The sequence below is a fragment of the Hydractinia symbiolongicarpus genome, chromosome 7, assembly GCF_029227915.1.
Source record: "Hydractinia symbiolongicarpus strain clone_291-10 chromosome 7, HSymV2.1, whole genome shotgun sequence".
NCBI lineage: Eukaryota > Metazoa > Cnidaria > Hydrozoa > Anthoathecata > Hydractiniidae > Hydractinia > Hydractinia symbiolongicarpus.
The window spans coordinates 17,430,422-17,458,063 of NC_079881.1; the positions used below are offsets into that span (position 1 = coordinate 17,430,422).

At 33.3% G+C, this 27,642-nt stretch overlaps 1 protein-coding gene across 3 annotated transcripts in view; it reads left to right on the top strand.

The window, feature by feature from the left end:
• The window catches only part of LOC130648371 (ATP-binding cassette sub-family C member 4-like), a 39,864-nt gene extending 12,833 nt beyond the window's left edge, over nucleotides 1-27,031 (top strand). For 2 of the 3 annotated variants that reach the window (XM_057454404.1, XM_057454405.1), the window contains exons 5-30: nucleotides 7,201-7,416; nucleotides 7,982-8,071; nucleotides 8,590-8,753; nucleotides 9,387-9,512; nucleotides 9,610-9,859; nucleotides 10,601-10,726; nucleotides 10,819-10,866; nucleotides 11,504-11,545; nucleotides 12,225-12,416; nucleotides 12,905-12,999; nucleotides 13,259-13,345; nucleotides 13,758-13,854; nucleotides 14,308-14,529; nucleotides 14,826-14,981; nucleotides 15,426-15,463; nucleotides 16,434-16,675; nucleotides 17,106-17,185; nucleotides 17,735-17,885; nucleotides 18,189-18,425; nucleotides 18,517-18,617; nucleotides 20,570-20,761; nucleotides 24,755-24,910; nucleotides 25,539-25,628; nucleotides 25,780-25,952; nucleotides 26,155-26,260; nucleotides 26,360-27,030. In XM_057454404.1, the coding sequence (XP_057310387.1) occupies nucleotides 7,201-7,416; nucleotides 7,982-8,071; nucleotides 8,590-8,753; nucleotides 9,387-9,512; nucleotides 9,610-9,859; nucleotides 10,601-10,726; nucleotides 10,819-10,866; nucleotides 11,504-11,545; nucleotides 12,225-12,416; nucleotides 12,905-12,999; nucleotides 13,259-13,345; nucleotides 13,758-13,854; nucleotides 14,308-14,529; nucleotides 14,826-14,981; nucleotides 15,426-15,463; nucleotides 16,434-16,675; nucleotides 17,106-17,185; nucleotides 17,735-17,885; nucleotides 18,189-18,425; nucleotides 18,517-18,617; nucleotides 20,570-20,761; nucleotides 24,755-24,910; nucleotides 25,539-25,628; nucleotides 25,780-25,952; nucleotides 26,155-26,260; nucleotides 26,360-26,623 (3,741 nt within the window). In that variant the 3' untranslated portion in view covers nucleotides 26,624-27,030. Of the gene's footprint in view, nucleotides 1-7,200; nucleotides 7,417-7,981; nucleotides 8,072-8,589; nucleotides 8,754-9,386; nucleotides 9,513-9,609; nucleotides 9,860-10,600; nucleotides 10,727-10,818; nucleotides 10,867-11,503; nucleotides 11,546-12,224; nucleotides 12,417-12,904; nucleotides 13,000-13,258; nucleotides 13,346-13,757; nucleotides 13,855-14,307; nucleotides 14,530-14,825; nucleotides 14,982-15,425; nucleotides 15,464-16,433; nucleotides 16,676-17,105; nucleotides 17,186-17,734; nucleotides 17,886-18,188; nucleotides 18,426-18,516; nucleotides 18,618-20,569; nucleotides 20,762-24,754; nucleotides 24,911-25,538; nucleotides 25,629-25,779; nucleotides 25,953-26,154; nucleotides 26,261-26,359 lie in introns of all 3 variants that reach the window. The other variant, XM_057454406.1, reaches the window with a different exon arrangement.
• Nucleotides 27,032-27,642: the final 611 nt, after the last annotated feature.

Genomic DNA, 27,642 nt, shown 5'->3' on the forward strand with positions numbered 1-27,642 from the left:
CTACTATCAGTTAAACATACAACTTCAGGTTTTTCGGCTAAAGACTCTTCAATCATTTTAGCCAAGAAGAATGCTGTGTCAGCTCCATCTACAGAAGCTAGTGACTTCGCTGAAAGAGTTGAACGTACTACACGACGAACTTTATTTGAGCTCCAGGAAATTGGTGATGATTTTCCTGAACCATCAGTTAAGAAGGCGATATGACCACCTTGACTTTGACCTCCTTCGAGATTGTTGAAGCTGGCATCAGTGAAAACCTTGATGCTTAGGTTATTCAAGGTAAGTTTTGGCACAGTAATGTGGCAATCTTGAGATTTCAAGAACTTTATCGTCTTATTGATGAGTTTAATATCAGCTAGAGTAGCTGTTGTTACTCTTGATGACACATCGCTTACGGTGAAGCTAATTTCTGGTCTTGACATACATGCCAACCAATTGAGCTTCCCAATTGATTGTCTCATTTTAGATCTTTCAACTTCATTGATTGGTTCATCCTTAGAACATTTTATTCTCTCCATACTGAGAGTGATTGGCTCTAGCTCATTGATATAATCGGCTTGTTTGATGGTGATTGTTCCATCTTCATTTTGATCGAGGTCAATACCAATATATTTGAAGTGTCGCATATGTTCACTACTGGTCTTGAAGATACTCTTCAACTTTGATACCACATTAACGAAGGTAGAACTTCCTGCCCAAATCACGTCATCAACGAAACATACCAATATTCTGAAAATCAATGTATTTGAAGACCAGATGAATATTCCTTGATCTAGTTCAATAGGCTTTCCACCGAGTTGAATTAATTCACTTCGCAGTTTTAGGTACCAGCTACGACTTGCGTCAGCAAGACCATACACCGTTTTTGACAACTTCCAAAGGTTTTTGGTATTAGCCTCCTTCGGCGGCAGAACAATGACTTCTCTGTCAATCTTCTTTCCTTGAAGGAATGCTGTTTTGATGTCCAGAGAATTCAACATCCAATTTTTGGATGAAATTATCGTCAATGCTAATCTCAATCCTTCCTTAGAGCACGTTGGACTGTCTGTTTTAAAATTTTGGACTTCTTCAAAACCACGTGCCACAAGTCGTGCCTTAACTGAAGGTTGGCCATCAATAATCTTTGGTGTTACAACCCATCGTAGACTCATAGTTTCTTGTCCTTCATTAGGTATCTCGATGTAGACTGAATTGTTAATCCATGACTGTAGTTCTTTTGACTTTGCTGACAGTACTTCACTGCTGTTGGTGATCAGAGTGACTTCTGAAGGGTCATCATTGATTTCAATATCCTTGATGTTTGCAAAGTTTACCGCTCTCTTCATACCAGTTTCTGTTTCTACATTAAACCAGCCATCATGCTTGCCTCCAACTTTCCCTGCTCTTGATATGATTTTAGCCTTTTTCCATTCCCCACCTTTGTCCTTATACTTTAGACAAAGATTCGGTCTTAATTTCGGCTTCTCCCTCGGCAGCATGCTATGTGCTTCAGCAGAAATTGGCTGTGTCTGATGAGCTGGTGCATCATTGTTTAAAGGCTCTGATTTTTCAGACGATTGATCTTCATTTTCTGATTTTTCAGACGAATGATCTTCATTTTCATTGCCAGATCCTGATTCTGATTCTGATTCTTGGAATCTAGGTGGTTGTTCCTCAGTGAAGGTGTTGTCCCCTGCCTCTGTCGTTTTTTCTGATGAACCACAGCCGCCGTCATGTACCAATTTTACATGACAAGGATGGACCCGAACGTAATAGCTTCCATGTTTGATCAAAATTTGTTGGCCGTCCTGACCAAGCACAGTGCCAGGACCTTTCCATTCGTTGCTATCGTTCCGTTTATAGTAAACATTATCACCTGTAAGATATTTGGTTTCTCCTGAAGATCTAATGTTGTGAGATAGTGCCCTTCTGATTCTTTCTGAGTGCTCACTTGCAATAAATGCTTCTCGAGCCTTGTGAAGGGCTTCCAGATTCTCTCTCATTAACTGCGTTGCTGGTTTTCCTGACAAGGCTGGTGGTTTGTCATCCATTAGTGATGGTAGACGTGGATTCGTTCCAATTGCTAACTGATATGGTGTAAAACCGTGTGCATTATGTAGTGAATTCTTTGCATTTACACACCAATAAAGAGCAATATTCAAGCTGCAACTTGTATCATTGAGCACCTTGTCTAGCATGTTGGATAGTGTTTGGTTGTGTCTCTCAACAATACCATTTGACCAAGGGGATTCCGCGGCAGTTGTCTTAATTGTGATGCCAAATTGTTCTGCTAGATTGATGAGTTCTTCGTTAGCAAATTCACCGCCATTGTCGACTAAAAATTTATCACACAAGCCATAAACAGATATCCATGTCTTTAGTATTGCTTCAATAACAGTGGTCGGGTTTTTGTCCTTTATTATTGTTGCAGCAGATAGGCGAGTACAGAGATCGATTAGGTGAAGGATGATTTTCTTGTCGTAGAATTTTAGATCCATCGCAACGGTTTCAAGGAACTTAGATCCCATGGGTAATCCTACTACAGGGCGAGGTGGTGGTCGTCGGTAGATTTGGCATGTTTTACATTCTTTATCAATTCTTTTTACTTCTGATATCAATTCTTTATTGTTGTTCCATGGTGGTCCTGCCTTATTGATCAATGACATGAGTTGATTGAGAGATGGGTGAGCAAACTGTCGGCGATTACAGTCATGTTGTTGTCTTCCCTTGAGATAAAAACAAAATTGCATTCATAAGGTTTGTCGATTGATGCAATTACTTGACGCGGTCGAGTCAAAGGAATGGTATAATGTCCACTTGAGGTTGTGGCCAAGTGAACAGTTTCTCCCAATGCTTTTGCAGTGTCACTCTGGAAGTCAAGAATCATATCGGCCCTTTTCATAAACGATTTTGATAGTAACAGGGGTAGGACTTTTGGTATCACATCTGTATTTATTTTTACCTTTGTGTTGCCAATGATAGCAGGAATAGATGCTCTTCCACAAGCTTGGACTTGTTCACCGTCTCCGAAGCGATATAAACTTTTGCTATGGTGATGTTTTACTTCCCTCTTTTCTTCATCAGATAGAGAGCTTATGTATTGATCTAACCAAACATCCCCACAAACGGTTTTACTGGCACCGCAATCGAGTAGGCCACAATTCCATGTTTCTGATACTAGATGTTTGAGTTGACCTGGTTTATCGCTTTCGTTGAGAAGGACGATTTCATGAACCATGTATGTATCATTTTGCTTTTCCGGACAGTCTTGTTGCCAATGAAAAACACTTTCGCATATCGCACATCGAGATACACGACCATTCCTGTCAAGTGGGTTTTTAGTAGGTTTTCTTGTGCCATCTGCTTTGGGTCGAGAAGCATGTTTATCTTGGCGCCATGTATTCCCTTTTTTGTTGTATCTTGATGATGATGCAAATCTTTGATTTAGATTACGTTTGGTGTAATATATCCCTTCTTCATCTGATGATGATTGTTGACACTCGTCTGGGTATGCTTCATTAGCATAAAACGATGGTTCTGCTTTGATTTTGATGGAGGACATACTACTGTCTAAGTCACCATCAATTGATTCTTCGGCAAATACTTTTATCAATTTCTGTCTCACATCATCATAAACTAAGTTTGTTATTGTTGCTTTTATGAGTCTTTCATGAGAACTGTCAAGATTAGCAGCCTTTAATAATCTATAGGCTAGCAGGTCATCTGGGTAATTGATGTAAGCCTTTATCTTATAGTACCTCTTTTCAAACTCTGTTAAGAAATCTCGAATCTTCTTCTCTTTTGTTCGTTTATAAGTCTCAAATTTTTCAATTGCATCAAATTTTTCTGTCAGTTTATCCTTTGCATATATCTTATCGAGCCTCTTTAAGATATTCTTAACTCCGTCTTCAGATGATATTTGTTCAGATGGAAGTTCCAATGCAGCTTCCTGTGATTTCCCATCAAGAGTAAGTACAAGGGACGGTCCTTGTTTCTTTTTATCTAGTGTTGTAAGCTCCATCCAAATTCCAATTAATTTCTTCCAATCCTCATAGTTCTTACTTTGGGATAGCAGAGGAGGAGCTTTATTGTATGACACCGACGTTGCCATTTTTCTCTGCTACCATGAAAATTAGTACTAAATGTTAGTTACCTTGAACAGAAAACAATTTCTCCAGTCAAATAATCCAAGTGAAACCAAACAATTAATTAACTCTCAATAACACCACTATTAATATCATTAACACGACGATTAGCAATTAACAATGTTCTCCAATGTAACCATTAAACAATATCACTGGTATAACTCAAGCTCCTCCACAGCTATGATTTGTTATTACTTTAATTAGTTAATATCTCGTCTAAAGGGAAAAGTATCAATTTGTACCATTGGTTTTCAAGCGAGTTTGTTGTACAATGCTTCTCTCCATCACTCATATTTTTTTTTACTTTTCTAACATAGCCCTCAATCCTTAAGTATCTCCAAGGTATTTGCCCTAACCCTAATGATTAAAAGACTGAGCCTCTTTTCGTTAAGTGTATTTATTTCATGCATGGAAATTGTATACAAGTTTTAACTTCTAATAACTCAGCAAGAAAATCTTCCGCTGTAAAGGAGTGATCCATTCCTAAAATTACCTTTTCCTGAACAAATTTTGATTTTGATTTCGATTTTTTGTACTTTTTACTTAGTTTTCTCGTTACCATGACAAAATTTTGCGATCCGAAAATTTGATAAAATTAAAATTAACTACAAAGTTAGCAGTCATGCTTTTAATTTGTCATGAAATGACTTTCTTTGGAAGTTTCTTAAAATAGACGAGAAGAATTGCATAACCAATGCTTGGCCTTTTAATGGCTGTAAAAACTATCTAAGATGGTAAAACATATTGCAGAAGAACTACTTTGTTAATCACTAACAGACTGCTTAGCAGTAAGCGGGATTCGATCCGTGGTTCCCAAAACTGGGAGTCGCAGACAAACCCACTACACTACGTGCGGCAATATGTTAGTGATGAACTCAGATAGTTTATCCGAATGGTGTGTATACATAGGTGAATATTTATCATAGTATTTAGTCCTGTGGAAGAATCCACTATAGATACCGAATAAAAAAACAGCAAAATTCATTGCTCTTTTTGTCAAAAACGCTTTTGTTGTTAATTCCATTCAAGAGGGAATAAATAAAATAAATATTTTTTTTAGTTTATAGTTTTTCATATAACAGTAAACAACAGACACGTGCTTTAAGGAATAATAAAAATTAATTACCCTTGACTTTTGTGAAATAAAGTTCACATCATTACACAAAGGTTTTTATGAGAACAATAAAATAAATTAATCATGACTTTTTTAAAACAGAAATTTTAAATCAGTTTGAAAAAGCACACAAAAGACATAATAAAAATAAAATTTTAGCAAAAGTGACATGTTACCGCGGCTGTTTCTTTAAAAAAAAACACATCCACTTTGCCTGTTACAGATGCACGGAACTGGCGTATTATTATATAGACTAGTCGATAAGGCCCATGGAAAAATCCACTGGGCAGTATAAAAATGAAAAAGAAGCGTTATTTGAATTTTGATGACGTCAGCAACCGAACTACAAAAAAAAATAATTCAGAAGCTTGTTTTCACATTGCCTCTATTGTGTAGAGCTTAAACCGCTGATTAAGAAAATGTATATGATCATGTGCTTTTAATGAGCGGTTAATGAGATATAAGGGTTTAAAACATTTGCTGACGTCAGCAATGGCCCGTCAAAACCTAAAATATTTTTTTAGAAAATTTTTATACTGTTGCCTTCATCGCGTAGATCTTGAAAATCTGATAAAGAAAATGTATAGCATCATGTACTTTTGATAAACGGTTGCAGAGATATTAGGGTTTGAAGGTTTTTTGATGACGTCATCAACCCGTCCATTCTGAAACGGATTTGGGGACCCAGGTTTGCGAAATTTACCCAAATTGGTTCTAAGTGGTCCCTAGTTACCCACGCGGTGAAAATCATTGATGTCACCACCTCGTTTCCAAGTTATTTGACCTCAAAGTTTTAGGTACACTATAATGGCTTCATTAATTTAATATAGGATATTGATGTTAAAGTAGTGTTATTTTAATCGCGTCGTAACGTCAGAAAATTTAACATATTAGACATGCATTTTTCGGCAACATCAAAAGAAAATGAACACATCCACTTTGCCTGTTACAGACACACAGACACACTCTCCGTATTATTATATATAAGATAGCACATCCGTGAGAATGAAATACGGATGTGCCATGATAGATATTCTCTTATGTATGGTAAAACATGTTAATAATGTCCTAATCACAGTTGCTGCAATGTTTTCATTATGGAAAAAAGTAACATGACCTAAAGATGTACTAAGAGTCAGAAGAAATGACTGTGCGGACGTGGATGTGTCAACAATTTTTAGTGTTTGTGATTATCATGTACGTTTCTTGTTTGTTTCTCCTGTTTCCTTGCATTACAGCCATTGTTGTCATGCAGTTGTTTTTTGTGGACTTTTTCTTATCCCATATATTTTCTCTTTCATTGTTAGGTCAAATAGCTGGATTATTATACTGATGAAACTGACACCTTTGTTTTTTAATTCTTGGCTTGAACCTGTTTTTATGCGGGGACTTTCTCTTTATTACTTCCCAATTTGTTGGTCCTTTATTCCCCATCGTAATTTGGTTAAATATTGTAATTGCTTCAACCATATCTTCTGTTCCAATCAGTATGATTTTTTTCTTCCAACACTCTACATCTAGGGCCTTCTTTCTTTTCAGTTTTTTTATTACTTTCACTATGTCTTCTCTTGTAGTTTCCATTGTTTGTTGCTTTTCTGCTTTTTTCGTTATCTGGCTTACTTCCTGCATTATACTGTGATTTTCTTCTTTACATCCGATTGTTGTGGCTGGATTTTTTAAAAACAAATTTTCGTAGAATCCGTAATTAAAGAAATCGTTAAATAAGGCGACTGGAAAGAAACGACAAGAAACTTAAAAAAATTAAAATTCCATTATTTCCAGTTCTAGTAACTATAAAATATCTTCAAATCTTTAACTGGCCTTTTTGATCCGATAGAAAACAACGTGAAAGAAAATCCTAAACCAATAACTTTCTCCCAAAACGGACAAGCGTTTAAATGTTTTAAGAGTGAGAGAATTGATTTGTATATTTTACTTAATAGTACATCAAATTTTTTGTAGGAGTTATTAAAGATATGTCAGACAGTTTTTCTACAACAACTTATACAGAACTTCTCAGATTCTGACTTTGGTAAAGACAATTCGGCATATTTCTGGGCAGTTTCGCTTTCAGCTTGTTTGATTGCTTGTTGGGCATTACTTCATCATTCATTTCATGTAGTGGAAAAAACTGGCACTCGACTAAAGATTGCTTGTATTGGTGTGATCTATAAAAAGGTTAGAAATAATGTTTTTTTCGTTGTAGTATAAATGGAAAATGTGATAAACAGTTTTAAACTTATCTTCTATTGTGTGAAGCTGATGAGTACGATTTATTAGGAAGGTTTTTAATGACAACCTTAATCAGATTTTGCTTCCAAAGATGCCCGTCCTTAACGATCTGATCTTTTTTCTGTTGCTAATTTATTATTTTGACTTCAAAATTATATGTCCTGTTTTAAGAATGTATTAACCCAATGTTTCACTGAAACACACACATACACACTGATTAATTTTAAATGACATATTATTTTCTGTAACTTGTGCTCCTCTTTATTCTAACACCCTTTTTTCAAGCGTTATGTTTTAATTTTTCATTGGTTATCTTTTTCTGGCAATATAAAAAGAGTGTAGCAAAGTTATGAACTTTTAAGTAATTTTTTGAATTATCTTTAGTTTCCAATACTTGAAATTTGACACCCTCTTAAGTCATATTATTGCCTAAAAAAGATCTTATTTCTGTTAGATTGTTATCAGTTTAGTTTATGCGGCCTTTTATATAATTTTGTTTAATTTATTTTAGGTTCTTCGCCTAAGTAATCATTCTTTGGCCAGAATAACATCTGGTCATATAGTGACATTAATCTCATCTGATGTTCATAAAGTTCAAGAGGTATGTTATTTTAGATCTAAAAACATTGTCCAGGATGCAAATATTATTAACTACTGTAACAGTTGGCAAAATCCCTCTCCCCGCCACTACATTTCGGAAAAAAAGAGAGTGCCATTGTTGCCTTTTTTCAAATTATGCAGTGTGAAAAACATATTGCACCTAAGAAGAAATTTTATGATATAAGTTTTACACATAAAAAGACAAGCACAAATTTTTTGTATAAAAATAAATGTACCTTTGTATATTTTTATGACGTATAAGAACAACCCTTTATGCTAGTTGTCATCCACCACCCTAAAAAATGGCTGTTTGTTGCAGAAGGTAATGAAGGCATGGCTACTTGATTTTGTAATTCCTTACCAATAATTCAAAATCTCCCATGGTGTACCTTCAAAAACATGTGCAGCTCATACTTGATGTGGGCACGTTATTGCATGCTTTATATGAGCAGGTCTGTTACATATGTGTTGTCAATGTTATACATAGTGCTAAAGAGCTTTAATATTTCATATATCTAGGGATTCAATTTTTTGTGTTATTTGTGGATTTCACCAATACTACTAGCAATTGGAGTTGTTATATTATGGAGAGAGATAGGTCCATCTTGTCTTGCTGGTATTGGTGTATTGATTATCACCATACCTATTCAGATATGGTTTGGGAAGTTTTTTGCGTATATGAGGTAAAAATTATGCCAAGAAATCTTAGTATCTTTCATTTCCTCTGTTCGAAATATATGTTTTGGCTAAACCTTTTTCCAACTTATGATGTTACATTTTTTATTGTTTGTTTTTTCAACAAAATTTTTTTTCTCCAATTTTACATTTGAAATTTCTGAGGTGTCACAGGAAAACAAAAGAATACTTTTTTTGAAGGCATGGAATTAATGCCAGGTCAATTTTTAATGTACTGTGCAGAAAAGATCTAATTTTTAAGTAAGACCCATTCTGCATGTAAATTAGTCAAAGTTTGATGTATATGACAATTCTCAGAAGATGCTGAGATAGATAAGAAGTTCATAATTTACAACAGTAAGTGTTTGCCAATGTGGGTTATACTAAATCTGGATGTTAACTGAACTTTAAAAAAGTGATGCTGTCAATATATCGTGGCATTTTATTGTTGTTGGATATCAGGGTGTTCAATCCTAAAGCGAAATATTATTTACTTTTTTATGTGTTGCTCTTGTTTCTTCTTTAGTGCAGTGGGTTGTGGAAATGCCTTAAATAACATGTTCAATAAAACATTCTTTTATAAATAAGGAGTCAAAAAATGGCAACTACATTTCTAGTATGAGATTTAAATTTATTTGCAGGTCAAAAACGGTAGCTAAGACAGATCAGCGTGTCAACATCATGAATGAAGTCATCACGTCAATGCAAGTTACAAAAATGTATACATGGGAAGATTCATTTGCTGAAATGGTCAACAAAGTGCGATGGTAAGAACGACACCTTACAGAACTATGAATTTTTTTGATAATAATGGTGTTTTTTTCTTTTTGAAATCATTTGATTTTTGTTTTTTGTTTGTTTTAGTGATGAGAGTAATCGTATTTTGAAAACTGCTATGGCTCGTTCTCTCAATAACACCATGTTCTCTGTCAGTCCGTACTTGGTTTCATTAGCAACATTTTCGTTGTTTTATGTGTATGGAAGTGGCATTACACTGGCAAAGGTGTTTCTAGTTTTAAATATATTCTTCACGATCCGTTTAAGTGTTGTATTATTTTTTCCAATGGAAATACTGATGCTAACAGAATCTTATGTAAGCTGCAAGAGAATTCAGGTAAAAATATATTTTCTTCTTTCCTGTTTTTCTTTTTGATACAAAAAATACACAAAAGGTAAGAAATTTTTTTATTTTTTTATATGTTTAATGAAATTTCAATCCACTAGTAAGACCAGTCTTTTTTTTTAAATCTGCTAAAACCTTTTCTTACACCTATTTTCCAATTGTTCAAAGTTATTTCATTAAGATTGTAAGTTTTTAAGTTCACGTCCTTGTTAAAGTTCTATTTACAAAAATAAAAACCCTTTCTGGATAAAAACCCTTTTCATTGTGTCCTGAAAATAGCTATAACATGAAATATCACACCTATTGTGAATAACTACGAACTAAATAACAAAAACAATTGCGGACCAAAACATAATGTTTAAAGCAGTTCAGAGAAAATGTGGCATAATTTAAAATGTTGTATTCGCTATAGAATGATTAGTACAGTCACCAAGAGCTCAAATACAGCATACCATTTAATGTGTTTTTTATGTTCTGTGTACATGCGTTCTGAATAAATATTTAATTTTTAAAAATATCAAAATTTTATTTATTGAATTTGTGTGTTGATATGCTCTTTCTGCTGCTTACTATATAAGGTCTAATTATCACTATAAAACAAGTTGATCATATTTTAATACCCAATTATTCAAGTGTTTATGACTTCTAAATGTGAGCTATAACTAACTTAATGCAAGGTATAAATCACGGTTGTTATATATATACACTTGTGATATTGTAAGCTGTTTTTAGGCCTTTTTACTTGAGAACGAACAAGCCCAGATCAAATCCAGTACTGCAGGACAAACTTATCCTGAGGCGCCTTTAAAAACAGAAGCTTTGATGCATTTCGAAAATGTAACTGCAGCTTGGAATAATGTGAGCAGTTGGAGTTTATAATTTATTTTTTCTGCGTTTTTTTCATTGGCATGTTTTGAGCACATGACCCTTGTCTGTCCACTTTCTTTCAGGATTTAGAAGATGTAATATGTGATTTATCCTTCAAAGCAGATTTAAAGGTTAGCATAGATTATAAGAGTTGGTCGTTTGGTAGGACATTGTAGCATAAAAACTACAAGTACAAACAGATGTTGGAGATATAAGGGGGATTGTAGGACGGGAAAAGATCACCAATCATTTTGGGGACCCGAAAAATTCCCAATCGTTTAAGATGGTTGTATCACCTGGTAGTCTTGCAGTTGAGCGGTATATTTCTATCCAAGTCATGTAATTGCTGTCATTAAATGCTTTATTTAGTTGCAGTTGGTCCCTATAATTGTACGTCGATAAAAAATATGTTCATGTTCATCGATAAAAATATGATACATCAACGGAAACTGCTGCCGAGCCTGTAGGAAAATGCACATAGGTGGAAAACAAAGAAATGATCACTGATTTTAACAATAAACTGCGAAATGAACAAATGCTGCTCAATTTTGTTGTCACATCATTGCCTTTGATAAACTTTGATACATTAAAATCAGTTTCAGAGCTGCAAAATGTTGCGACTGGCTGTTATACCGAATTAGGACCCCCTGAAAGAATCAAAAAATTTAATAGAGTATTTTCGGTCACTAGGGTCCTTTGTATTTTAGATTTCTATTATCTTGCTAGTTGGGAATTAAATACAGTAATTTAAATGTTTTTTCCTTTCAGAATTGCTTGGTTATGATTGTCGGAACGGTTGGAACAGGGAAGGTAAATACAGACTATTTTAGACCAACCAGTAACTCACAAGTTCATCTATCCAGTTTTGCTCTGTCTAACTTACCCTGTTTTTTTTCTGTATATATGTAACACCGCTAAAGGGCCTAGAGAGAGACAACACGTCTTAATGTCAGATATTTAGATTGCGTTATTGCCTTTTTGAACAAGTGCCTTCTTCCGAGTGATATAAATCTGTAATTTCACTGATTGCTAAAATTAAAAGTATGCTTGTTCACATTTACAATTTTAAATGTTAATATGATCTTGAAAATTAAATCAATAGTTATCATTCTTTTAATGTATCATCCTTTCTAATGAATGAATGCTGATGATGATACTGAGGATTGTTTTTAGGTTCTTCACCCTATTTATTAGTAAAGTTAATATGTATCATTGTCAAAAAGAATAACAGAGTTAGAAATTCAAAACAGAGATTATTAAACACTTTTTAAATACGAAAAAATTCTTGCTTCTAAAGTATTCGGTTAATCTCTGCAAAAGTTGCCAAAATATAAATTAGTCTTCATTGTCTCACAATTGCAATAAAGGAGATTTCCACCAAAAAAATAAGTGTGTGTAAATAAGTCATTTCTTACTTCGTGAAATGGTTTCTGTTAAAAGCAGATATTTAACGAATTGAAATTTAAAATAATAGCTTTGTTGTGTTTAGTCATCCATCTTAATGGCAGCAATGAATGAACTTTATGTCAAAAAAGGAAACATCATAAAAAATGGATCTCTTGGATATGCTGCACAACAAGCATGGATATTTTCAGGGACACTTCGGAGCAATGTTTTGTTTGGACAAGAATTTGATAAAAAGCGATATGAGAAAACAATAACAGCATGTGCTTTGAAACAGGTCACAATCTTTTCTAGCTTATCGTGTTTTACTGCTTTTAAGGTTCAAATTACAAATTTGAGAACTTTGAATTTTATCAATAGTAGCAGTTTTGAAATTGATTACTGAAATTATTTTTATTCTACTACTGATAACCTAACTGTATGGGGGTTTATTGAGTAATTTTGGTATTGGTAATATTTTGTATTGGAAATTTTGTGGATTTTATGATTGTTTTTAATCTGAGGGGTGGGGGAGGGGTTAAATAATTGAAATAAGTAGTAAAACGTTCCAAAATTTGGTGTTGTTTCCCTCTTCTACAATTAGGTTACCAAGAACATAGCATGGCCTGTGAAAGAAATGACTTTATTCCTAAACGCATGCCAATTGATGATAGATGCACTCACAGTTCAGTACAAAGCATTGATTTAACACAAGCAATAACTTTTTTAACATTATTTTTCTTAGTGAAATGATAACCTAAATACTTATCTTTATTTTTATTTCAGGACCTAGAATCATTTGCGAAAGGAGATTTGACATTGGTTGGTGAGCGGGGTGTGTCACTAAGTGGTGGTCAGAAAGCCAGAATCAGTTTAGCTAGGTATGTCTGTCTATGATATGAGGAATTATTGTAACATAATTGTGACTGTAACATAAAATATACGTATCAATATGAAAATGGGCTTATAGCACCAGTTTGTAGAAAGGTCGGGAGAGAGTAGTTTAAAATGGTTTAGGTGTTGCGAATGAGCAAAAAGTTTTTCGATTTGCAATCCGAGTAATTGTCTTTAAAAAATGATTTTCTCATGTTTTTTTTTTATTTTACGAAAGTACTGATTTAATTTCTTGTAAAATTTTAGGGCAGTTTATTCTAATGCAGATATCTATTTACTGGATGACCCGTTAAGTGCAGTTGATGCTAAAGTTGGAAAATATATCTTTGAAAAGTAAGTTGTGATTAAAAAAAATTTTAAATTTTCGTCAGCCTACAACGGACTTCATATATACATAACACATATTTCGCTTGTTGTAGGTGTAAACTACTTGTACCATATTATTATATTTTCACATACGTATAAAAAAGCAAATATGAGTTAGAACAGTAATAAGGTTATAAATTTTATTTGGCTATTATCAATACTTAAGACTTTTATCTTACATTCGTAGCCTCTCAGTATCATTCACGTACGTAATAATGGCATCAATAGGCAAAAAATAAAAAATGCGAGCAAATATTGATGACGCCTGCAAAATTATTGTTATATGGTAACATTGGGATATTTTTTACTTACGCTTTTAAAAATTTTGTTTTATAGTTTTGAATTTTGAATTTTTTTTTTAAAAATACTTTTTTATTAGATGTATTAGAGGTTTGCTTCGGAATAAAGTTGTTATTCTTGCCACCCATCAAATTCAGTATTTGCAGCACGCGACTAATATTGTTTGCTTGAAAGAGGTGAGAGGCTTTGTGGTAGAGCGTTTACCGTTATTACAGAAGGCCAAGTCATACCAGAGTGCTAGGACGCTCTTCACAGGAACTTCATTGATGACAGTACCATTAGAAACTGAACAGGCCATCCTGGGTAAATAACAAAGATCCGGTAAAATGTTTTTATGTATAACCATAATCCAATGATAAAAGAGTCCATTGTTGCGTCTCAAAAAAAGTTTTATAAAAAGGAAATCTTTATGTTTTTCCTTGCACAAAGAAGGGAGTATATCTAAGGCATATAACTTCATGTTATTCACACGAATAGTTATTCTTTTTTGAACCATTTCAAAAAAGGTTGCAGCATCTGACAATATCAGAATTAACCAGCAAAATTGGATGATGAACTTATAACCAGGTAGCTTTAAAAGGTTTAAAAAGCTACACAACTTGTTAATGCAATATGTTTCTTACTTTTAGGACTCCAGTACAGTAGCAAGTTCTGTACACGAGTTGTCCGAGAAAGGTGTGAATTTGGTCAGTATTCTTGATTCAGAATCACAAGAGAAGAGGCAGAATCACGATGCAGCAATAGAAGCCGAAGATGAGCACATGGGTGGACAAAATGACACCCTTTCAGGAATAACTTTAGATATTGGAGAGAAAAATAAAAGACTACATGGATCAATTCAGTCATTAAACGTAAGCATTTTTCGTGCATAACACAGTAAAACGCATTCTTAAGTTCATGAAAATGTGATTTTCGTTTATCGACATTGTTTAACCAAATGTACAATACCAAAAGACTTTAGACAACGTATTCACTTTTTAATATTAAGCTAGGTAAAACGTTTTTTGTAAGAAAAAATTGTTATAAAAGTGCTTTGTTATAAGCTTGCCTTGTCAAGGCCATTGTGAATTGTTATACAAACCTCCTTTCTAACTGAGCATTATATAGGGGTTTTTTTTTTGCTGTTAATAATGATGTAGCCTTATAGAGTTTTCATAGCAACTATGAGAAGGAGGAAGAGACGGAGGAAGAAGAAAATAGAAATCGTGGTGCCATCCCAGCCAAATTGTACTTGGAGTACTTCATACAAGGTGTTGGGTGGATTTCAACATTAGCATTGCTTTTATCTTTGGTGGCTAGTCAGGTTCGTCGAGACTGTTTTTATAGAATTGCAATTAGAAATGATTTAATATTTTTCATGTAGCTAAGTTTTATTCATAAAGGTAAGACAATTATACGTTTTGGGTTTCTTAATTTTATCCTAAAAACAGTGCCTTTCTGCTATTTTTTATAATTTTCATTCATTAACAAAAAAGGAAATCCCTTTTTGTCAACCTCTTTTTAATGAACTTACCATATATTTTTTTTTGTTTAGACTTCTATTATTTTTTTCCTTGTTCTTGGTACACATTTAACATTGTCGTTCTAATTAACAATTTTAAAACTAGCACCTTTGGTTATTTTGCTTGGTAAAATAAACGTGAGAATTTACGAAATATATTCGCACTTGTTAATACTATTTGGAAAATGGTCCTTCTTTTGCTAAAATGGCATACTTAGATGCCTATCTGTCTTTTATTATTTTCAGGTGATGTTAACTTTTACTGATTATTATCTTGCTGAATGGTATGGTTATTTGATGCTAACACTGTCAATCTTCACATTGTATTTATGTTGCACCCTAAAAAATTTTTATTGAAGGTGTGTCCTCGCCTTTTGCAACAAAATATTTTCTTGCAAAATGTGAAGAAAATTACTGGCAGAAATGTAGATACTCAATCAGATGACCAGTTTTTTTATTTCATAACGTATTAAGCTAAATCAATTACAAAAACGAAAGTTTTGTTAGCTTTATGTCAGCTAAGAATTTTAAATAAAAAATAAAGATTGGAATGTAAATGCAGCGTTGATCCAGTACATTTTTTTGGGCAATACTGGCCATCAGTCGTCTAGTTGTTTTGTTGGCATGCATTTTTTTGTTACGGCTTTACAGAGAGTTGTTTGAAAATGTAAAAATACATAAAGTAAAATATGTATGCCTTTTGTAACCATAAACAAAGCATTTTTAAAAATTTCAAACACTGATATAGGAAAAATGTTCAAATTTGATTATAGAAGTTTAGGATTTTAGCGTTCATTATATTAAATATATACTGAAAAAAAGTGTCTAAAGTAGTTGAAAGATGTTTGTTAAAAGCTTTACGTTTGGCGGCCTTAAAATCCTTTGTTACCCATCATTATTCAGAACAAAACCATAAAAGCTGAACATGAAAAATCACCACAGGCATGCCTGTCCAGTTGTAGTAGTTTGGGACGAAAAGACTAAATATTTTTCTTGAAATGCAGATGAGTTTAAGACACTGTAAATTGTGCTGTTGCAGTAACCCATTGTGTTTATATTCCTTTTCTTAGGAAAACTTAAACGTTCTAGGAATAGGAAAACAAAGTTAACAGTGGTTATGGTTTCAATATTTCTGAGTCTAAAATTTGCCACATGGAAAACCATGTTATATCTTTTAAGTAAAGTAAGATGCGTAAATTTTTGTTTTCTTTTTACAAACATAAGTCTGTCAATTAATCTCTTTTAAATCTATAGGGCAAGTGGTGAAGAACAGCGCAATGGAAATGTCACAATTACTGCCAAGTTTTATGTTAACAGTGATCCAGACATTAATGTATATGTACTCGCCTCCCTTGTGGTTGCCTGCTTTCTGATAAACTTCTTCCGCACAACATATTTTTATGCCACACTTGTCAAGTGCAGTCGAGAGTTACATAACTTGATGTTTAAAGCAGTTTTAAAAGCACCTATATACTTCTTCGATACCAATCCAGTAGGTAAGTTCCTAATACATTTATGGAAGTTCCATGCTAGTAAAATGTAATCAATGTTTTACTAATGTTGCTTTTTACCAACAATCATGTTAAAAGCCTGAACTTTTGACACTATATCCTGATTGTATTTTGCATTAACAACTGTACTTTCTAACGACAAGTTCAGTTGGAAATTTACCTACAAGCCAATTTTATGAAATGAATGAGTTGCAGTTTTAAACTGGCACTACGCCAAACTTTAATACATGAGCAAATATGGAGCTTGGTTAAGGTTTATTCACTACAGAGTTTGATCTAAATTCATAAAATCATAAAAAAATTTCTATTTCATAGTAAAGCTTTGAAAAGGCTTTTGATGATTTTTCAGACGAATTACCGAGATATTAATCAACAAAAATGAATTTGATCTTGCTATTTCATTTTCTTTTTTTAGGCCAAATTTTAAACCGTTTTTCTCGTGATGTGTATTTCATGGATGATGAGCTACCATGGACATTCTTTGATTTTGCTTCTGTAAGTGACGAAGATCTTTGTATTCGAAGAAAAGCTTCTCTACACTTTCAAAGTGGTACATCTGCTCTTGGCCTTCTGATTATTCATAAGAGTATTTAACAATATTCCAGAAAAGCGTTGAAAATGATAATATCAATATTGCAGCTCTATTCTATGATACTTTTAAGATTAATTCTTCTAATTACGTTGCAAGATGTGAACAATATTAAATACAGTTTTAAATTCATTTTTTGCCATATGTTCTGATTCTTGAGATCAATGAAAAGGGTAGGCAAAATAACTTATAAGACAATTATACCCAAAGTCTGGAGGATAAGAAAGACCTACAACAAAAATATAATGCTATCAAAAAAAACTATAGAAAAATTTCAATATTTTATGCTTGCCCTGCATTTGGTCATAAACGTAATTTTCAATGCTTTTGCCACGTTGTAGCATAATGTCAATTTTTCTTAATATTTGCTTGATTTTCAGGTTACTATGTCTGGAAAAAAAACAGGAATAGTTCTTTTTTTAAAGTTTTGCGCAATTAATTTCGTTTGTTTATAGCTCTCCTTATTAACATTAGCGATAATCATATTAAACTGTGTCAGCGTTCCATATCTAACAGTTCTTGTCATTCCATTGATGATCATATTCTTCTATGCAAGACGTTATTACATGAAAAGTTCTCGTGAATTACGAAGATTGGAAGCTGTATGTAAGTTGCTTGTGATCTGATGGATTTAAAATTTTTCATAACATCTTTGGGATGCAATATTTTTCTTATTTGCTATACCTTCTCAACAGCAGTCAACCTACTACTTATATACAGATTCTAAAATACATCTCAGGGCAAGCTTGTTTTACCATATTATCAGTATTAAGTTCGAACTGCAAACCTCTCGATTATGACTTCATGGGATTGAAAACCATTACTCTAAACTTCGTCAACTTTGATCTCACTACATAATTGGGTATTTGAAACAAATTTTATTAGCTTATGGTTAAAACCTATTTTCAGCTCGGAGTCCATTGTACACACACATTTCTGCAACATTAGCTGGCATCACAACTGTCCGCTCGTTTGATATTCAAGAGAAAATTCTTCACGAATTTTATGCATGTCAAGATTATCAGACAGGAGCTTGGTTTATGTTTTTATCAGGCTCCAGGTGGTTTTCCCAGCGTTTGGATCTTTTGACTGTTGTCTTCTCGATTTGCTCCACATTTGCACCAATAGTTGCTGCTCCATACATAGGTACGTAAAATTTGTACTTCTTGCATATTTTTTTGTTTTCTATTATTGCCATTGTTCATACATATAATACCGAAAGTCGTTTTTTATTTAGACATTGACGCAGGTCTGGCTGCTGTCAGTTTGTCATATATCTTGATGTTATGTGGTATGTTTCAATGGTGTGTACGGCAAAGTGCAGAAGTAGACAATTTGGTATGTTCCTGTATATATTTTTTTAAAGTTAATAGATCAACTTGCATTGGGCATTTCAAATACGCAATAAGAACTTCAGAGGTTTATGTACAAAGTTTCTGTACAAAATTTTTTACGCTTGAAAAAAGGTTGTAAGACTTAGGCTAACAAATATATAAAACTAAAAGTGTCATTTTATGTTTGTCATTTGTATATAATAAAAATAAAGTAAAATGTAATTTCAGAGTTTATCCATTTACAATAAAATAGTTTTTCATCCTAATAAGTAAACTAGAGAAATGACCGATAAAATACGAATAAATGGTGATAAAATGTTATTAAAAGTAATAGAGCAGGAGAAACAATAAGGCAATCACGGCTAATGCATAACATAGAATGGAACGTACGAGAAACTAGCACACAAGATATAGGTCAAACATGCATTAGAAGAAAAAACTTGAGATATAAATCAGAAAAAAGTAAATAAATCAGTTTCTTGCAAGAGATCTTGCCACTGCAACGTCCAGCAAGTAGGTTTTAACGGTTTTACAGAAGGTGGAATGAACGTGTTTGTTCTTTATTTTGATGATAGCCTATTGAAACACTTACTAGCTCTTGAAACGATCCTGCCACAGCACGGTTCTAACTTGATATCAGTGTTACGTAATGGCGTGCGAATTTTTGTGATTAGGATATTTTAAACACTCAATACGTCTAATCGAGTTAGTACTCCTGAGCCAGACGTGGTATTTCATTCCTGTAGGGGTGAACGTGTGGCAATGCAAAAGGACTGAAGGAAGTCTGCAGGAGCCCTATGATAAGAGTTCTCGAGTTTGTAAGTTTTGCCAAGGTGCTTTAACGATTATTGGACACACATGTTGCACAACAAAGCGATATATAATTTGTTGCGCGGCATTTTCTCTTTTTAATAAACATGAAGGCACGGTAAATTTTGTAGAGAATATACTAAACCTTTGTAATCTTAAAAAATATTTACTGTGGCGCTGAGTGGACACATTACTTAGTAAGCAAAAGATAAATGGTACAAATAGATTTTTGATGATAAAAAACTTACTTGTGCAGGAGGAGGTACACAAACTTGATTTTCATATATTTGGTCTGCAGAACACCATAAGGCACTTTTTCAAACCCCACAGATGCTAAGTCTATTAGACCTAGGAGTGGCAATGGAATTTTTTTCTAATTCAGGTAATACATCAGCAATGTTAATGTACTTAACATTAACATTGTGCTTTAGTATATAATATAAGAATAGCGTTCATTTTGAGGGCAATATTTTTATTTACCGCCCGCAGAGTCAAATTTTCAGCCCGACAGTATCATTTACGCCCGATTCGAAGCAGAGGGTGTAAATGACAGTGGAGGGCTGAAAATTTCATTCCAAGGGCGAAGTAAATATAAATATTAAACGAAAATTTAATGCTAATACTATTATAACCTATTTCAATATCTTTAAAGCAAAGTTGTTTTTCTTTTTCTTTTTTTCGTATTTCAAAATTCCTGAAAGTAGCCGTAACAGTGATCATTTTAAAATGCCTTTTTTTTAGAAAACTAAAGTCAAATTCTTTTTTCTTGTCCTGTTCTTGTGCCATTTTGCTGCTAATGTTGTTTCTCGCCAGATTTTTTTGTTTTGTTTTTTGTTTTCGAGAAACAAAAAATTCAAATGTTCGATCGAAAAAAACAGAAGACATTCTTTTGTAGTTTGCGGGCTGATAACAACATTATAACCCTGGAAGCGGGCTGTAAATCCATTATCGGCCCGCATTTTTTGAACGCAACAAAAACACAGGGCTAATAATTTGAATTAACGCCCGAGGCTGTTATATTTACCCGCAATAAAGTTGTGATATTATCCCGAGAACGCCCCCTAAAAGAGTTATAATATAAAAGTAATCGATTTCTATGGATTAGTGGAAGAAAAAAAAGAAGCAAACTTTAACTCTTTTTTACAGATGACATCTGTAGAGAGGGTGTTTGAATATACAAAGCTAGAACCTGAACCTGATAATGGCGCAAGTAAGGATTTGAGAGAAACATGGCCAGAGTATGGATTAATATCTGGCGAAGGAGCTTCGTTTGCATATCATTCATCACTGCCGTATGTTTTGAAAAACTTATATTTCTGTATTCAACCCATGGAAAAGGTAAGTGTTAAACAAATTATTTGTGCTTAAGCCAGTGTAGTATTTACTCCTGTTTTTAAGTTAATGAAAACAAGCCTTTATTACTTTAAAGGCTCATTTCCATTCCACTGAAGTTTCTGTTGTACCCGAAAAATGTTACGATTTTTCTTCTTTAGGTTTGAGCGTGATAAGTTCAGTTTTAAAGTCAAATTTAATGTAGCACTGGTTTTATCTGTTACAAAATTAGGTTAAATAAATGCTCCATCTTTAAAGAAAGTTTTCCACAATGTCAAGGGTGGGCTTATACAAAAGGCTAGCCATTTTCAAATAAGCTGAGTTTTATGATACTTTTTATGAAGGTTAAGTATGTCGAGATTCTTAGATTTATTTTTGCAGACAATATGTTATTGCTAACCTCTTTAACCCATTTTTTCTAATTCAAAGGTAATCAACTTCGAATTGCGCATCTACATTGCAAAACCAACAAATATACCGTAGAATTCTATCTCCCCTTACCAAAAACATTAGTAATTTACAGAGGGGTTAAAAAAGTAAAATCAAACAAGTTAAAATAAAGCAAAAGCTTTTCGGTACAGTGGAACCTCTATTAACGGTCAACTCCATACATCCGTCACCTCCTGATAAGCCGCCAGAAAAGAAAATCCCTGCCGAATTCATGGCCAAACTGTTATAAAAAAACCCTCCATACATTGGTCACCCCAATCAACGGCCAAAAGTCCACTTTCTATTGTCCCAATGTCTAATTTCACCTCTGTTAACGGTCACAAAAAATCTTTATGCAAGCAAATGAAAGGAAAAGTAAAAACAATTGTAAAAGCTTTTCGGTATAATAAAACCATCGTCAGTGCATATAAAATGTTACAAAGTTACAATTTTTCAGTCAGTATATACAAAATAAAAGCATAATGGTCCTAAGAGAACATACAAAATAAACAGAAAAATAATTAACAGATCACGTCACGCCATTTCTAAATAAAAGAAGCTTTTTTGAATCAAGTTTGTCATTAAATACGGGTTTTTTCAATGCAATTATTGATGCTTCTAAATTTTTCCGTGTTTTAGTGTTTAGAAGTGCTGATAAAATAACCCTCCAGAAAAATTGATGACCTGTATTGTTTAGCAAGTGTTTTGCTGGTTCTGATTCCTTTCTAATGTGGTTATACTCATTATACCGTGTTACAACATTTCTTTTTGTCTCTCCAATATAAATTGCTGTACAAGAGCACACTCCTTCCTATATTTTACATGACGAATAGGGATTTTGTTCTTTCAAAGTGCATAGCTGTTTAACTTTCTTAGTTTTCCACGAAATAGTTATGTCAAATTTACCATTTGTAAATTCGTGAAACTTTCTTAAAAACCTCCTGGAAATTAAGTCGTTTTCTTCACAGTATGGAAGTTCTATTAGGAGAAACATTTTCGGAGCTTCGAAAAAATCAGGCAGTATAATGAATTCGTCATCAGATATAACCAAGCGATCTTTGAATTGATTGTACACACTGTTGACGAATCTGACTGGGTACAGTGCTTTCTCGAACTTTTTTCTTATTATTGATTTTTCTTGCTCAAAATCTGAAGAAATTCGGTATGGGCGACTAAGATCACCAATAATGGTATTTCTTTTGTAAAGTTTTGGGATCTTTGATGTCCATGGATACTTCGATGAATGGTTAGGGCTGGTAACCAAATCTCAGGAATCTACAGAAGAAGTACTTACCTACATCTAGGTCCGGAAATGTTAAATAACGTAATTAACTGTAATTATCAGCTCGTTTCTGATTGGTTAATTTTTATGAATTTCGATCCTCTGCAATTATATAAATACATGCACATCATTTTACTTTGTCTGATGATGGGAGAAGGATCTCCCGAAACGTCGCCTACTAAACTATCTTGTTCAAGAAATGATAAAGTTTCCACAGTAATATGAATACTGAACAGACAAACCGAAATAATATCTTCAATAATAATTAATTAATGTTACACAATAACTTCTCTTGCAATTATCACAAACCGTGAGTTAAAGCAGCTAGTTTCATTTTTTGTTGAATGCTTAACTCAGTTGTATCTCTATGGTATTTAATTTGACTAAGATAATTCAACAAAGTTTTTTGTGGTTAAAATCTTACCAGTTTTGTATTGATTTTCAATATGTGTAAGCCATTTTTTTTAAAGTTCCTTGCCATTTTTGAAGCGTACGCAAATCTGTTGTACTACCCTGGGCAAATTAAATATTTTATTTGTTTACAGAGTGTGGCCAGAGAATTTTGGATACAGGAACATCTGAATGCTTCAACCTGGTAAAGCAAGAAATTACAAAGCAAAATTAAAATTTAATTCACAATCTCTTTAGGCCAGCACTGTATTGCATGTTACCTATGGTTGCTCATGTATAGCAATATTTAACAACCCGTATATACCAATACATGATAACTCATGATGAATATATAATTCCATATATAATGCATGAACGATATATATGATTCGTGAAATAAATTCCCGACCCATTCAAGCAAATCTACTCAGTGTTTTCAGGTATTCCTTTCAAAGTTTGCCGCTTCAGAACACACGCACACACCTATTGAAGAATCCCAACGTTTAATCTTTCGATATTGATATCTGAAACTAAAATTAAAAGATAATTATAAATATTCCTCTGTAAATGTTGGTTATATATTTCAGAATAAAATGGGGGTCTATGAAGAAAATAAAATAGAGTTTGACCTATTTTGAAGCCTTCATTTACTGCCGTATCATTTCTTTAAACTTAGGCGATAATAATATTACTACCGGATACTAAAAGTATTTTCTTGCTTTGATTGGAAGAAGAATTTATGCTGCTTAGTTATGGTTTTGAATCGCTATCCAAATGTCTAGCTACTAAGCACATGTTCCAAGTTAAACGCAGTGAAACACAAAAACGTCCAAAGGTACTTTCACTTTTAACTAAAGTATGAAAAATGATTCAATGTAGCTAGATAAAAAATCACAAGTGGCTTGGATAATTCGAAAACATAAGTCGAGGGTTCTTCACATGCAACACCTCAACATAGATTCAAGATTTAAATAAGTGATAAAGATTCCACTTAAAATATGTAAATGTATATAAATATAGCTAAATAAATAAGCAAAAACTTTCCACCCGTTCCACTGTTATACTCCACAGAGGTCGTATCATATATATGATCGGCAATATCATATACATAGTCAGTTACATCATCATATATGCAATCAGTTACATCATTGATAATATATATGATGAGTTACATATCTTCCATATGGTCGGTTACATCATAGCTAAGTAATCAGCTACATCATTGATTATATATGAAGAATTACGCAGCATATATATGGCGATTATATCATTTATGTCCACATTAATAGTGCATATATGAGTAGTGGAATATTGCTACATAGTCACCTACGAGTATAACTTATTTTAAGCTTTTTATCCGTATAAAAATACCTATCAAATGATGCGAAGTGAACTATCATTTTGCCTTAACCCTTTGTGATCTTTAGTGGGTAAAGCCATTTGTATACAGTGTATACACCCACAACTTTGATAAACCTGTGCAATTTATGGGACCAATATATTTTACACAGACAGGCCTGGTATAGTACGTCTGTGCGATATTAGGCCCTGGATACAACCTAATTTTTTTTCAGGAAACCTTAGTTACTCGATTCTGCTAGCACTGTTATTCATGAATCCGTGAATTTAAATTTTATTGTTAATACAGGCTTAACTAATCAAACATTTTGCATCTTCTGCGTTAGCAAAAAAAAGGACTAATCCATTGGTTTTACTTGAAATCTGTTTTAAAACAAACGCGAAACTTTTTAAAGCTTGTAGCTTTTACCAGATTGTGTGCTTTGTTTATATAAATCACGCAATCACAACACACAAGTAATTGAACCGATGTAATAACAAGAAGTAGCGGTTTGTAGCGAATATTGCGTCAGTAATAATGCCAGGAATATCTTTCATAGGTTGGTATTGTCGGACGGACTGGTGCAGGCAAAAGCTCATTTCTTTCCATGTTGTTTCGAATGGGTAATATTACTGGAACAGTTCAAATCGATGGATATCCAATTTCTGGTTTAAAATTAAAAGACTTGAGAAAGTCGATATCAATTATTCCACAGGTTAGTAAAACGTTTGCAGACAAGTAACAGAACAATTTTTCCAATTATTTTCATTTGATGTAAAGTAGAACACGAATTCACACGATTCAAATGACCAAGGTTAAAAAAATCTTTTTATGTATTTCATATTGCAACGCATATATAATATGCATTGTTAAGGATGTTAGCAGTAGAACAGTAGCTCGATATGAACTTATTGGCGAGAGATGCAAAATTTTCATCAGAGAAGTCCGGAAGTTGTTATAACATGTATTTACTGGCAATAAAAAAAAGAAAAATGAGTTTTTGTCTTCTGTTATCAGTATTTTTAGTAGTTACCTTATTTGTGAATCTTCACACTAAAGGTTAAATAAGGGGGCGAGGGGGGAGACAAGAAATGGTTTTCCGTTACCGTCGATTTTAAAAACCCCGCAAATCTCTTCTGGATTTTTAGGAGCTTTAAATCTTCTCTGATTCATAACCTCTCGCATGTTTTTCATTTCAAAAATGCATAGAAAATTTGTTCTTTATTTGGGGCATGCTCAAATATTTCTCATTTTTTAAAAAAATACGAAAATATCCTCTGTACAATATGACAAGTTTTCCAAAAAAATGTTTTCTATTCAAAAGAGTTTCCGTAACTTTTTAGGATCCTGTTATGTTTAGTGGAAGTTTGCGAAAGAATCTTGATCCGTTTAATGAGTATACGGATGCAGATGTTTGGGAAGCTATAGAAGAGGTATAAGTAAAAGAACAATTTAATTAGTCGATAAGTTTCTAAGGGGAATGGAATAGTAACTCTTTTATAAAGTGTACATAGCATACCTCAACTTGATTGACCCACTTAACAATTGCAAAACAATTATTTTCATTTAATTGTCATTCAACAGGTTCAATTGAAAGATAGTGTGATGGAGTTACCAGGCAGACTGCAATCAGAGATAACTGAAGCAGGTTCCAACTTGAGTGTTGGAGAACGTCAACTACTTTGCTTAGCACGTGCATTGTTAAAGAAGAACAAGATTATAGTGATTGATGAAGCAACTGCTAATGTGGACATGGAGTAAGTCGTATTTTCTTTACCTGTTTCACAGTGTCCTCAATGTTATTTGTTTCGACTTAAATATTTACACAAAAAACAGTCGATATATTAAACATAAATTCGCATTCCCAACCTTGGCATCGACGCTCTTTAGATACTGCTTCTAGGATACTATTTGCATAAATACACTACAGTATTATTTACATTGTTATGTCTTTCATAGAACTGATGCTCTGATCCAGCAAACCATACGAGAAAAGTTTAAAGAATGCACCGTGCTCACTGTTGCCCATCGATTAAACACTGTAATGGATTCTGATCGTGTTATGGTGAGTGTGAAAATGAATGTTGTTTGGTCAACATTCAATCTTTCTTCCCAATATTGTCACATTATTAAAACTGAATGAAACTTTTATTTGTCATAACAGGTGATGGAGGATGGAAGTGTAATAGAATTTGACGAACCGTATCAGCTTTTACAAGATTCAACAGGCTCCTTTCGCAAATTGGTCGATCAAGCAGGCAGCCACGAAGCCAAGAGACTAGAAACACTTGCAAAAAAAGCAAATCAATTACGCTGTCGGAGCGAATCACGACAACATAACGACACATATCCGCGATCCTATACTGAAAGAGAGAACGAGCAACAAACCCAAAACTGGGAAATATCTTTTTCTGAAAGGTCAGCGTAAAGTTTTATCACCCAATTAATTCATATTAATTAATTTTTATGAGATTAGGCCTGTATTGCATATAGGCCTTACAAAATTAATTACTTTTTAAATCAATGCTTTTTTATGTACCAACAAAAAGTAAATAGTTAATTCTTCGTGAAAGAAAGCCATTGCGGATATTCTAATCAGTTATTGAAAGCCTGGAGGTCTTCGTGAAGAAAGAAAAAGGAGGAATGTTTGAAGATCAACGGATTGCCTTTTATTGAATTTTCTTTTCTATAGTTTTTATTTAGAAGCGTTATATTAATTTTTGTTACATTAGATTGTAGAAAACATTTCGTTAATACATAGTTTATTATACCTACAAAACTCTTAATTTCTGAAGTGTGAAAGATGATTTTCGCATTTGTTTTCTGTTCATTTAAAATGTTCCAGTTAGTATCATTAATCTACACAACCACATATAATCGTGTGTCCTCAAATATAATAATTTGCTTATTCGTTGTATGTAAAAGACGATGCCAGTAAGAATTGAAATTATCAACTATTTATCTAAATCTAATTTTGGCAGCAACGGACTCATAAAAAACATTGAAAATAACATAAGCCCATAATAGGTTCTTAGATCTTTGCCCAATCATGAAAAGTAACTAATTAATATTGTACAGTATTAAATCATTGCATTTATTTTGTCTTTCTGTGTAATTGCTCATTCATTGTTTCTCAGCAAGTATTTGCTAATGCTAAAGACATACATTTTTACTGTGAGTTTTTTACATGAATTCATGCAATCGTGTACATGCGCTTATATTTTGCCATTTGTGATCTTTGCATTGTTTTTTCGGTATTTGAACTTAATTTTAGCAGCATTGGTTTTTAAGTATGCGTAAATGAATGTTAGAATATGTCACAAATTTCTTAAGTTGGCTGACCACTGGAACGAAATACCTCCTAAAAACAGAGACTTGAGAATCAAGAATTTAGCCAATGTTTCACAGCAGGTGAATTTATATCGTCGTGTGCGTATGCTTATAACT